This window comes from Mesoplodon densirostris, chromosome 7 (assembly GCF_025265405.1).
Source record: "Mesoplodon densirostris isolate mMesDen1 chromosome 7, mMesDen1 primary haplotype, whole genome shotgun sequence".
NCBI lineage: Eukaryota > Metazoa > Chordata > Mammalia > Artiodactyla > Ziphiidae > Mesoplodon > Mesoplodon densirostris.
In genome coordinates this window covers 17,679,387-17,693,335 of record NC_082667.1, presented here as the reverse complement: position 1 = coordinate 17,693,335, position 13,949 = coordinate 17,679,387, and the positions used below count along the sequence as shown (strand labels likewise).

Sequence of the window (13,949 nt, the reverse complement as noted above, 5' to 3'; positions counted from 1 at the left end):
AGATTTGTGTTACCTTCCTTGAGTCAGTTGTAAATAGAGTTTATGACTTCCCATACAGCTTGCACTCTCACTCCTCATTCTGTTTTTCTCCCCATAAAATCACTTTTCTGGCCAACGTGAGGTCTTTTAAGGGCAGGAACGCAATTAGCTTTGTATTTTCCTCCAACCCGCACCAAGATCTCCTAGAGGGGCACAGTCCTTCCAAAAAACAACAAAAAAAATTATGAGCTAGTTCAATCGTCCTTGCCGCTTTTTGCACCTCCCACCGCTAGAGGGCAATAAAACACCAGGTGGCGCAGTGGCAGTCAATGAAGGCCGCTCCCGACGCGCACGTCTTTACGTGCACGTTGGGGGAGGAGCTGTCCCGTGCGCGGTGACTGGCGGCGGCACTGGCGGCAGCTGGGGTCGTAATAGTGCGGGTCGCAGGCTTGGAGAACTTCAGAGGCGGCGGTGGCGCTAGCGACGACGACGACAGCAGGAGCAGGCCCTGGGCTTGTCGTTCACCATGCCGACCGTAGAGGAGCTTTACCGCAACTATGGCATCTTAGCCGATGCCACGGAGCAAGTGGGCCAAGTGAGTTCCCTAGCGGCCTGCGGGGCCCGGCGCTCTGAGGCCTTTCGAAAGCGCTCCCCGGGCCGGCGGGGGCTACTGCTTCGCCCTCCCGCGGGCTCCCAGCCGCCCCGGCTGTTTCGTCGGGATGGGCCCCTCGCCGGGAGTGCAGACTCGGGCTTCATCAGGGAGAGCGCGGTCCCCGGGTTCCAGGCTCCTCTGCCTCCCTTGATTAGCCTTTTCTCACCGTGGCGTTTCCTAACTCAGCCTCTTCAGCCCCCCTTCCCGCCCCGTTCAGTCTCTTTCCGAGCCTTGTCCTCCAGATTCCACTGAAGTTTTTCTCCTTTTCGGTGGCGCTCAGTCCCTTGGAAGCTTAGATTGAGAGTCCTCGAGAGGTCAAAAATGTCTTTCTCGAGGCAAAAATCAGCAATTAATTTACTAAGAGAATTTGGGAGACAGAAGTTTGTGAAATACAGAAAGGCCCTTTCGTCCAGACTTTAACGACGGCTTATGATTTCATTATTCGGTACATTTTTTGAGCGCCTGTCATGGACCAGGCTCTGCGCCGGGCGCTGGAGGTACGAGACAGAAAAACACATGCGCTCCCAGAAAGCACCTTTAGTGAGGGAGACTAGTGATAAATAAGAAAGAGAGATGCTTCCCCCCTTTCCCCCAATGAAGAGTGTTGTGAAGAAAATATAACAGGGCCGTAGGGGGGGTTGGGGGAGAGTGCAGTTTTAAATAGAGTTGTCTGGCAAGTGTTCAGCAGTGTTGAATTGGCTGTACGAGCCATTGCTTCTTTGTGAGCTTTTAAGTACTGGAGTCCTTTGAAGTTGAGGAGTTGACAAGTGGTTGTGTGTTTTCTTGGGAAAAGAACCAGGCTCTCCCCGCGGTAATCTTGATCATTGTTGTTGGAAATCCCATGCTGTATCTTTTCAGTGCCTAGAACGTCATGTGATTCTTCTGCTTACCCATCTCTTGGAGTAGTGAGTGGCAGATCCTAGAGTCTGATAACATTAGCAAAGCTGTGGCTTTACCTCTCCCATCCCCTTTTCCAGTCATTCAGGTAGAAACTTTCTGAGCCAAACAAAAAAAAATTTTGATGTTGGGACCTTATTTTAGCTTAATCTAGAATTGTGAATATACCATTTTCAGGTATCAGTTGGTTTTCCTTCCCTGCACGTTTCCATTTCAGTAAGAAATTTTGACATCATCAATGAGAAATATATACTGACAGTCAGTCTGTTGTAGATGTATGTAGGGTGTGTGTGTTAAGTTGGCTGTGAAGGAGACATTTTCTGCCGATTAAGGCAAGGTGGGAAAAATTTATGGTCACTCAGTTTGAGTTTGTTGTCCTTGTTCCTATAGAGAACTAGTAGTGAAGATAGTTTCATTCATTATGATTGAGTTGGGGGAGATTGTAGCCAGTTGTTCTCCCTAAAATTGACTTTGCTGCACATCAGCAGAGGGGATGGAATAAAAGGTACAACAGTGATTCTCAAATGAGTTTGTATATGGTGCTCTCCCAAAGAGGTGATTCAGGAATCTTCTAGGGAAACTTTGAAACTGTATACAGAGTGCTGTCCCATAACCCCACCCTCATTTTTTGCTGGAGTAGGATAAAGGTTGACAGCCACCTACTTACGGTATGTTAGAGCAAATAGAAGCCAAACGGGAGTTTTTATATTCTATGAATAATGGAGAGTTGTTTTCATTTCCCTCTTATGTTGTCTTTAATTATAAATACCAGTTTAGATTGAGAGTTCTCCCTCAAGAGGTCAGTAGTGTTTCTCAAGGCAAAAATCTGCTTTTAATTTAGGAAGAGTGCTTAGGAGACAGAATTTTGTGAAAAAACAGGAGGGACCCTTTTATGCAGACTTTCATGAGGACCCACAATTTCATTTATTCGGTATATTTTCTTGAGTGTCTACCATGTACCAGACTCTGTGCTGGGCAGTAAAATTTTAGCACGGTTCCCTTAGGTGATGGGAGATCAGTACCTTCATGACACTGTAATGACAACTGTCAAGCAACTAAATAAGGAAAAAAGATCTTTGGGTGATGAAAGGTTGTGATTTGCTCAGCCTCAAACAGTGAATTCTGGGAGAACTGAAGCTAGACTAAACCGTAATGCCAACTAATTCTGCTCTATTGTATAATACTTCTTTCCTTTTAGAGAAAATTCCTAAAACTGCTCACCCAAAAAGGTGTATTGAGCTTCAAGATACTGCATGTGAATTTAATTAACAAAAGCAAGAGCCAACTTAACGGAAGGGACACCATTCACGTTTTTTTAAGGAGAGAAAAAATACTTACATTCATAGAGTAGCACAGCCAGATTTTCATGTCACCTTGTAAGATTTACAGTCAAGACTTTAAATTTCCTGGCAGGTACCTATCTGGACACTTCTGAAACCATATTTGAGTTTCTTAGTCTAGAACTTACTTCTAACTTTATTTTGATTTTCACCCTTTTTAAAAGAGGTGAGTACCGCAGTTGCTGCTCACGGAGCCACCACTGAGGGGAGTGCCCTCTCTGCTACTGTCAGTACTCCTTTTAGAGTGTGCTCTCTAAATATATCAGGAAGACACAAGTCCTCCGAGGTTTTATCAGCTGCCTTGACTCAAACAGACCAGATCTTTCTCTTTTGGAACCTCCTTGGCACTGTGTATTCATTTATAGAACTTCAAGTTTGATTTTATTTCATGTGAGGACTTTTCTTATTCCCTTACTAAATTGTGAAGTCTTACTAAATTGTGAAGTCTTATTCTTACTAAATTTCTTATTCCCTTGCTTAATTGTAAAGGTTAAGGCTTAAATTATTTTATTTTTTTTCTTTCTCTCCTTGTATTATACCCTGCCATCCAGTAGACATTTGAAGAAATATATTCAAAGAAGAAACAGATACGTACATAAATACACAAAACCCTTGTTTTCAAGGATTATCTCTTTTGAATGAAGAAAGGAACTTTATACATACACATGCACACACACATATATTTAAACCACAAGCATGTATTTTCTAATAAGCAAATAGCAGGTCATAAATTCTAAGTGAAGCATTGTTTAATACCTCAAAACCTTCCGGTCCCTCTGTCACCTTTCCTCTTGTAGCTCCTGTGTGCCACCTACTTATTCAGCCTCCCTTTACCCCACTCTGCCTCTGCTACTCCTTAGTCAAGTCTCCTTCCTCTGCTCTGTGTTCTTATACCTCCCTAAACCGCTTTTCCACTGTGCTCTACCCAGGGCTCCTAACAGGCCATAATAGAGCAAACTGTGGCCCACCATTAACATAAATTTTGTCTCAAATTTTTATGAATGTATGTCATTTTAAAATGTAAATATTTAATTTTATCTTATGTAGTCAAAAAAATTAAGGAATTTTGACAATTGGGCTGATCTAAGATTCTACCAATATAATGCCTAAATGCTGATTTCTCCTGTGTTCTCTTTTTATTTTTTAACATCTTTATTGGAGTATAATTGCTTTACAATGGTGTGTTAGTTTCTGTTTTATAACAAAGTGAATCAGTTATACATATACATATATCCCCATATCTCTTCCCTCTTGCATCTCCCTCCCTCCCACCCTCCCTATCCCACCCCTCTAGGTGGTCACAAAGCACCGAGCTGATCTCCCTGTGCTACGCAGCTGCTTCCCACTAGCTATCTGTTTTACATTTGGTAGTGTATATATGTCCATGCCACTCTCTCACTTTGTCCGAGCTTACCCTTCCCCCTCCCCATATCCTCAAGTCCATTCTCTAGTAGGTTTGCGTCTTTATTCCGGTCTTGCCCCTAGGTTCTTCATGAACATTTTTTTCCCTCAGATTCCATATATATGCGTTAGTATACGGTATTTGTTTTTCTCTTTCTGACTGACTTCACTCTGTATGACAGACTCTACGTCCATCCACCTCATTACAAATAGCTCAATTTCGTTTCTTTTTATGGCTGAGTAATATTCCATCGTATATATGTGCCACATCTTCTTTATCCATTCATCTGTTGATGGACACTTAGGTTGCTTCCATGCCCTGGCTATTGTAAATAGAGCTGCAATGAACATTTTGGTACCTGACTCTTTTTGAATTATGGTTTTCTCAGGGTATATGCCCAGTAGTGGGATTGCTGGGTTATATGGTAGTTCTATATTTAGTTTTTAAAGGAACCTCCATACTGTTCTCCATAGTGGCTGTATCAATTTACATTCCCACCAACAGTGCAAGAGTGTTCCCTTTTCTCCACACCCTCTCCAGCATTTATTGTTCGTAGATTTTTTGATGATGGCCATTCTGACCAGTGTGACATGATATCTCTTTGTAGTTTTGATTTGCATTTCTCAAATGATTAATGATGTTGAGCATTCTTTCATGTGTTTGTTGGCAATCTGTTTATCTTCTTTGGAGAAATGTCTATTTAGGTCTTCTGTCCATTTTTGGATTGCGTTGTTTGCTTTTTTGATGTTGAGCTGCATGATGTGCTTGTAAATTTTGGAGATTAATCCTTTGTCAATTGCTTCCTTTGCAAATATTTTCTCCCAATCTGAGGGTTGTCTTTTCGTCTTGTTTATGGTTTCCTTTGCTGTGCAAAAACTTTTAAGTTTCATTAGGTCCCATTTGTTTACTTTTGTTTTTATTTCCATTTCTCTAGGAGGTGGGTCAAAGAAGATCTTGCTGTGATTTATGTCATAGAGTGTTCTGCATATGTTTTCCTCTAAGAGTTTGATAGTGTCTGGCCTTACATTTAGATCTTTAATCCATTTTGAGTTCATTTTTGTGTATGGTGTTAGGGAGTGTTCTAATTTCATTCTTTTAGACGTAGCTGTCCAGTTTTCCCAGCACCACTTATTGAAGAGGCTGTCTTTTCTCCACTGGATATTCTTGCCTCCTTTATCAAAGGTAAGGCGAGCATATGTGTGTGGGTTTATCTCTGGGCTTTCTATTCTGTTCCATTGATCTGTATTTCTGTTTTTTTGTTTTGTTTTGGTTTTGTTTGTTTTGTTTTTTTTAGTTTCTGCTTTATTGTATTTCTGTTTTTGTGCCAGTACCATACTGTCTTGATTACTGTAGCTCTGTAGTATAGTCTGAACTTAGGAGTCTGATTCCTCCAGCTCCATTTTTCTTTCTCAAGATTGCTTTGGCTATTCAGGGTCTTTTGTGTTTCCATACAAATTGTGAGATTTTGTTGTTGTTGTTCTAGTTCTGTGAAAAATGCCAGTCGTAGTTTGATAGGGATTGCATTGAATCTGTAGATTGCTTTGGGTAGTAGAGTCATTTTCACAATGTTGATTCTTCCAATCCAAGAATATGGTATATCTCTCCATCTATTTGTATCATCTTTAATTTCTTTCATCAGTGTCTTATAATTTTCTGCATACAGGTCTTTTGTCTCCTTAAGTAGGTTTATTCCTAGATATTTTATTCTTTTTCTTGCAGTGGTAAATAGGATTGTTTTCTTAATTTCACTTTCAGATTTTTCATCATTAGTGTATGGCAATGCAAGAAATTTCTGTGCATTCATTTTGTATCCTGCAACTTTACCAAATTCATTGATTAGTTCTAGTAGTTTTCTGGTAGCATCTTTAGGATTCTATATGTATAGTATCATGTCATCTGCAAACAGTGACAGCTTTACTTCTTCTTTTCCGATTTGGATTCTTTTTATTTCTTTTTCTTCTCTGATTTCTGTGGCTGAAACTTCCAAAACTATGTTGAATAATACTGGTGAGAGTGGGCAACCTTGTCTTGTTACTGATCTTAGTGGAAATGGTTTCAGTTTTTCACCATTGAGGACGATGTTGGCTGTGGGTTTGTCATGTATGGCTTTTATTATGTTGAGGTAAGTTCCCTCTATGCCTACTTTCTGGAGGGTTTTTATCATAAATGGGTGTTGAATTTTGTCAAAAGCTTTCTCTGCATCTATTGAGTTGATCATATGATTTTTCTCCTTCAGTTTTTTAATATGCTGTATCGCATTGATTGATTTGCATATATTGAAGAACCCTTGCATTCCTGGGATAAACCCCACTGGATCATGGCGTATGATCCTTTTAATGTGCTATTGGATTCTGTTTGCCAGTATTTTTGTTGATGATTTTTGCATCTATGTTCATCCGTGATATTGGCCTGTAGTTTTCTTTCTTTGTGACACCTTTGTCTGGTTTTGGTATCAGGGTGATGGTGTCCTCGTAGAGTGAGTTTGGGAGTGTTTCTCCCTCTGCTATATTTTTTGTTCTTTCTTTAATTGCTTTAGGTGCAAGGTTAGGTTTATTTGAGATGTTTGTTGTTTCTTAAGGTAGGATTGTATTGCTCTAAACTTTCCTCCTACAACTGCTTTTGCTGCATCCCATGGGTTTTGGGTCGTCGTGTTTTCATTGTCATTTGTTTCTAGGTATTTTTTGATTTCTTCAGTGATCTCTTGGTTATTAACTAGTGTGTTGTTTAGCCTCTATGTCTTTGTATTTTTTACATATTTTTTCCTGTAATTGGTATCTAGTCTCGTAGCATTGTGGTTGGAAAAGATACTTGATACGATTTCTGTTTTCTTAAATTTACCAAGGCTTGGTTTGTGACCCAAGATATGATCTATCCTGGCGAATGTTCCACAAGCACTTGAGAAGAAAGTGTATTCTGTTCCTTTTGGATGGAATGTCCTATAAATATCAGTTAAGTCCATCTTGTTTAATGTATCATTTGAAGCTTGTGTTTCCTTATTTATTTTCATTTTGGGTCTGTCCATTGGTGAAAGTGGGGTGTTAAAGTCCCCTACTATTGTGTTACTGTCAATTTCCCCTTTTATGGCTGTTAGTATTTGCCTTATGTATTGAGGTGCTCCTATGTTGGGTGCATAAATATTTACAACTGTTATATCTTCTTCTTGGATTGATCCCTTGATCATTATGTAGTGTCCTTCTTTGTCTCTTGTAATAGTCTTTGTTTTAAAGTCTTTTTTGTCTGATATGAGAATTGCTACTCCAGCTTTCTTTTGATTTCCATTTGCATGGAGTATCTTTTTCCATCCCCTCACCTTCAGTCTGTATGTGTCCCTAGGTCTGAAGTGGGTCTCTTGTAGACAGCATATAGACAGGTCTTGTTTTTGTATCCGTTCAGGCAGTCTGTGTCTTTTGGTTGGAGCATTTAATCCATTTACATTTAAGGTAATTATCATTATGTTCCTATTACCGTATTCTTAATTATTTGGGGTTTGTTATTGTAGGTCTTTTCTTTCTCTTGTGTTTCCTGCCTAGAGAAATTCCTTTAGCATTTGTTGTAGAGCTGGTTTGGTGGTGCTCTTAGCTTTTGCTTGTCTGTAAAAGTTTTAATTTCTGCGTCAAATCTGAATGAGATCCTTGCTGGGTAGAGTAATCTTGGTTGTAAGTTTTTCCCCTTCATCACTTTAAATATGTCCTGCCACTTCCTTCTGGCTTGGAGAGTTTCTGCTGAAAGATCAGCTGTTCACCTTATGGGGATTCCCTTGTATGTTATTTGTTGTTTTTCCCTTGCTGCTTTTAATATTTTTTCTTTGTATTTAATTTTTGATTGTTTGATTAGTATGTGTCTTGGCGTGTTTCTCCTTGGATTTATCCTGTATGGCACTCTCTGTGCTTCCTGGACTTGATTAACTATTTCCTTTCCTTTATTAGGGAAGTTTTCAACTATAATCTCTTCAGATATTTTCTCAGTCCCTTTGTTTTTCTCCTCTTCTTCTGGGACCCCTATAATTCGAATGTTGGTGTGTTTAATGTTCTCCCATAGTTCTCTGAGACTGTCCTCAATTCTTTTCATTTTTTTTTTCTTTATTCTGCTCTGCAGTAGTTATTTTATCTTCCAGGTCACTTTTCCATTCTTCTGCCTCAGTTATTCTGCTTTTGATCCCTTCTAGAGAATTTTTAATTTTATTTATTGTGTTGTTCATCACTGTTTGTTTGCTCTTTAGTTCTTCTAGGTCCTTGTTAAACGTTTCTTGTATTTTCTCCATTCTATTTCCAAGATTTTGGATCACCTTTACTATCATTATTCTGAATTCTTTTTCAGGGAGACTGCCTATTTCCTCTTCATTTGTTAGGTCTGGTGGGTTTTTACCTGCTCCTTCATCTGCTGTGTGTTTCTCTGTCTTCTCATTTTGCATAACTTACCGTGTTTGGGGGTCTCCTTTGCACAGACTACAGGTTTGTAGTTCCCGTTGTTTTTGGTGTCTGCCCCCAGTGGCTTAGGTTGGTTCAGTGGGTTGTGTATACTTCCTGGTGGAAGGGACTTGTGCCTGTGTTCTGGTGGATGAGGCTGGATCTTGTCTTTCTAGTGGGCAGGTCCACGTCTGGTTGTGTGTTTTGGGTTGTCTGTGGCCTTATTATTTTAGGCAGCCTCTCTGCTAATGGATGGGGCTGTGTTCCTGTCTCGCTAGTTGTTTGACATAACGTGTCCAGCACTGGAGCTTGCTGGTCGTTGAGTGGAGCTAGATCTTGGCATTGAGATGGAGATCTCTGGGAGATTTTCATCGTTTGATATTACATGGAGCTGGGAGGTCTCTTGTGAACCTGAACTTGGCTGTCCCACCTCAGAGGCACAGCCCTAACACCTGGCTGGAGCACCAAGAGCCTGTCATCCACACGGCTCAGAATAAAAGGGAGAAAAAAGAAAGAGAGAGAGAGTGAGAGAGAGAGGGAAGGAGGGAGGGAGGGAGGGGGGAGAAGAAGGAAAGAAGGAAAGAAAAGAAAGAAAGAAGAGAGCAACCAAACCAAAAAACAAATTCACCAATGATAACAAGCACTAAAAACTATACTAAAAAAAAAGCACAGGGCCTCCCTGGTGGCGCGGTGGTTGGGAGTCTGCCTGCCGATGCAGGGGACGCGGGTTCGTGCCCCGATCCCGGAGGATCCCACGTGCCGCGGAGCGGCTGGGCCCGCGAGCCATGGCCGCGGGGCCTGTGTGTCCGGGACCTGTGCTCCGCAGCGGGAGAGGCCACAGCAGTGAGAGGCCTGCGTACAGCAAAAAAAAAAAAAAAAAAAAAAAAGCACAGAAAACGGACAGACAGAACCGTAGGACAAATGGTAAAAGCAGAGCTATACAGACAGGATCACACACAGAAGCATACACATACACACTCACAGAAAAAGAAAAAGGGAAAATATATATATATATATATATATATATATATATAGTTGCTCCCGAAGTCCACTTCCTCAATTTGGGGTGATTCGTTGTCTCTTCAGGGATTCCACAGATGCAGGGTACATCAAGTTGACTGTGGAGCTTTAATCTGCTGCTCCTGAGGCTGCTGGGAGACATTTCCCTTTCTCTTTGTTTGCACAGCTCCTGGGGTTCAGCTTTGGATTTGGCCCCGCCTCTGTGTGTAGGTCACCTGAGGGCGTCTGTTCCCCCCCCCAGACAGGATGGGGTTAAAGGAGCAGCTGCTTCCGGGGCTCTGGCTCACTCAGGCCAGGGAGAGGGAGGGGTACGGAGTGCAGGACGAGCCTGTGGTGGCAGAGGCCAGTGTGACGTTGCACCAGCCTGAGGTTCGCCGTGCGTTCTCCCGGGGAAGTTGTCCCTGGATCACGGGCCCCTGGCAGTGGCGGGCTGCACAGGCTTCCGGGAGGGCAGGTGTGGAGAGTGACCTATGCTCGCACACAGGCTTCTTGGTGGCTGCAGCAGCAGCCTTAGCGTCTCATGCCCGTCTCTGGGGTCTGCGTTGATCGCCGCGGCTTGCGCCTGTCTCTGGAGCTCCTTTCAGCTGTGCTCTTAATCCCCTCTCCTCGCGCACCAGGAAACAAAGAGGCAAGAAAAAGTCTCTTGCCTCTTCGGCAGCTCCAGACTTTTTCCTGGACTCCCTCCAGCTAGCCGTGGCGCACTAGCCCCTTCGGGCTGTGTTCACGCCGCCAACCCCCGTCCTCTGCCTGGGATCCGACCTCCGAAGCCCGAGCCTCAGCTCCCAGCCCCGCCCGCCCCGGCGGGTGAGCAGACAAGCCTCTCGGGCTGGTGAGTGCTGGTCGGCACCTATCCTCTGTGCGGGAATCTCTAAGCTTTGCCCTCCGCACCCCTGTTGCTGTGCTCTCCTCCGTGGCTCCGAAGCTTCCCCGCTCCGCCACCCACAGTCTCCTCCCGCGAAGGGGCTTCTAGTGTGTGGAACCCTTTCCTCCTTCACGGCTCCCTCCCACTGGTGCAGGTCCCGTCCCTATTCTTTTGTCTCTGTTTTTTCTTCTTTCTTTTGCCCTACACAGGTACGTGGGGAGTTTCTTGCCTTTTGGGAGGTCTGAGGTCTTCTGCCAGCGTTCAGTAGGTGTTCTGTAGGCGTTGTTCCACGTGTAGATGTATTTCTGATGTATCTGTGGGGAGGAAGGTGATCTCAGCATCTTACTCTTCCGCCATCTTGAAGCTCCTCCTTCCTCCTGTGTTCTCTTACACAGGAGTATATTGGCTCCTAAGTGTGGAAGAGTGTAAACTTTACTGACTTATATTTCATGAAATAGCATTCTTTTGGTCCTTTTTTTTGCTACGCTTAAGGTAAAATCACAGACCAACCAAGTTCATAATCCCTCAAAAATAATGTAGAAGTGTTAACAGTTTAACACTTACATTAAATTCAAACTAAGTTTATTAATTGAGTCTGAGGAAGGAAGTAGTATAGCTTAGCTTAACCATTTTCTTTTTATGTCATACTTGAGAAATTTGTTGAACTACATCCTTTCTTCTCTAAAATAATGCTTTAGGGCTTCCCTGGTAGCGCAGTGGTTGAGAGTCTGCCTGCCGATGCAGGGGATACGGGTTCGTGCCCCGGTCTGGGAGGATCCCATATGCCGCGGAGCGGCTGGGCCCGTGAGCCATGGCCGCTGGGCCTGCGCATCCGGAGCCTGTGCTCCGCAACGGGAGAGGCCACAACAGTGAGAGGCCCGCATACCGCAAAAAGAAAAAAAAAATAATAATAATAATGCTTTATTTCATAAAGGCTGCATCCTGGACCCAAATGTGGCTTACCCGGCACGTCAGTGACCACTTATGCATATCGGTTGTGATTTGACAATCATAATTGCAAGGCTTTTCTTTTAGAATGTGTCTACCGAATGTGGATCAAATTGTAACTGACTTTTTTACTTGAAAATATCTTAGAGATTTCTTTAGAGTTTTCTCCTTTAATTAGAAATTTAAATCACACATAAATACACAGCTTTAGAAATCCATTAAAAGTATTTACAATTAAAGCTTCTTATTAGGATCATTAATCTATCCAGCTAAAATATAAATACAACTGTTGGAAATGCAAAGATACACAGTGCTGTGTAGTATTTGAAACATTTTCTTATGGTTACATTCCTACCTGTTACTAAATCACTATGATCACTGCAGATATCACTTATATCTTGTTTCCTACTTTGAAAAGCATAAGTAGTAGTTACTTTAGGGAGATTTCTGTTAAAAAGTCCTGTCCCTGTACTACAGTTAAAAGACAAATAATTCAAAAAGCTGGCAAGGAGGAATATAATTTTATTTTGCATTTCATAAAGGATAATTAGTTGAAGTCTATTAGTAATGTCTGTGAAATTATTTGATAGAACTGATGCCTATTAATGGTAAAAAGTTTGATTTCTATTATGACTATGTTAAAATGTCTTAACTTTCCAAAGGTCTTGCTGTTTAATATACTACATTTCAATTTATATGCCTGTGTGGAGACTGTATTTAGGACTCAAATTTTACCTTTGACAATCCTCGATCTGGCAAGCTTTTCTTTCTCTCCTCCTTTGTTAATTAAGATCTCAGGACACTAATTTGAAAGATTCCAATTAAAGAAGCTTGGTATTAGGCACAGATCTTGACTTAAAAGGCCATCAGAACCATGTTCAGGTCCTGGATCTGCTACTTAACTAACTATATGTGGTTCTGGACAAATTATTTCACTTCTCTAAGACTTGGTTTTCTCATCTGAAAAACAAGGATAGTAACACCTAACTCAGGATTATTGTGAGGCATGTACAGAAAGCATTGCACAGTTCCACGTAGGCTTTCAGTAAGTGTTGCTAATAATCCCTTTTTATTCTATTCCACATTTTTTTCCCTTGGTAGGGGGATTGGTTGTTTTAAGCAGGGATCCTTCATTTAATTTTAGACAGTGAATTTTAGGCAATTCAAAGGGGTTTATAAGTAAAGTCTGAAGTTTGAGTTAAAGGAAATTGGATTGTGATACTCTGCAAAAACTAAGGATGTCAGACTGCTCAATACTTCAATTTTATGAAGTCTACTAGAAGTTATGTAGCAAGCCACAGGAGTGTACATTGGTAGAGAAGTCAGCCATGATTTTTTTGAACCTTTGCACTAAAAAGTGTATAATACACTTTTTAAAATATAAACTTATTTATTTTGGCTACGTTGGGTCTTCATTGCTGCGTGTGGGCTTTCTCTAGTTGTGGCAAGTGGGGGCTACTCTTCGTTGTGGTGCGTGGGCTTCTCATTGCCGTGGCTTCTCTTGTTGCAGAGCATGGGCTCTAGGCGCGGGGGCTTCAGTAGTTGTGGCTTGTGGGCTCAGTAGTTGTGGCTTGTGGGCTCTAGAGCGCAGACTAAGTAGCTGTGGCACATGGGCTTAGTTGCTCCGAGGCATGTGGGATCTTCCCGGCCCAGGGCTCGAACCCATGTCCCCTGCATTGGCAGGTGGATTCTTAACCAATGCACCACCAGGGAAGCCCAAAAGTGTATAATACACTTTTGAAGTAGTAACTCCTGAAGACTGATTTTGTGTCTGCATTTCATGAGGAAGCTAACCTTATTCACAGAAATTTCTGTTATTTAGGGGGTGGTATTAATGTTTAAGATAGTAGAAGGGGGCCTCCCTGGTGGCGCAGTGGTTAAGAGTCCGCCTGCCGATGCAGGGGATACGGGTTCGTGCCCCGGTCTGGGAGGATCCCATATGCCGCGGAGCGGCTGGGCCCGTGAGCCATGGCCGCTGGGCCTGCGCATCCAGAGCCTGTGCTCCGCAACGGGAGAGGCCACAACAGTGAGAGGCCCGCATACCGCAAAAAGAAAAAAAAAAAGATAGTAGAAGGGGGAGACACAAGAGGGAAGAGATATGGGAACATATGTATATGTATAACTGATTCACTTTGTTATAAAGCAGAAACTAACACACCATTGTAAAGCAATTATACTCCAATAAAGATGTAAAAAAAAAAAGATAGTAGGAGTTGTCATTAATCAGTTTGATGGAATTTGTTTATTAGAAATAATTTTTAGAATTTGTTTTTTTAGATAGGTTGGCAATATATGAACTTTTAAAGTAATCTAGTAATTATGCAGATTATATTAAAATGTGTACCTTTAGAAGATCTAATTGTGATCATAGCCTTTTGATACATGGAGCACTTTATTTCTGATTATTTTTCAAAAATAATGTCCTTGGGACTTCTCTGGTGGT

General features: G+C 42.0%; 1 protein-coding gene across 2 annotated transcripts in view; it reads left to right on the top strand.

Moving 5' to 3' along the window:
• The first annotated feature begins 358 nt into the window (after positions 1-358).
• Positions 359-13,949, top strand: part of API5 (apoptosis inhibitor 5) — a 38,228-nt gene continuing 24,637 nt past the window's right edge. For both annotated transcript variants that reach the window (XM_060104483.1, XM_060104482.1), the window contains exon 1: positions 359-574. In XM_060104483.1, coding sequence (XP_059960466.1) covers positions 506-574 — 69 coding nt within the window. In that variant the 5' untranslated portion in view covers positions 359-505. The remainder of the gene's footprint in view (positions 575-13,949) is intronic.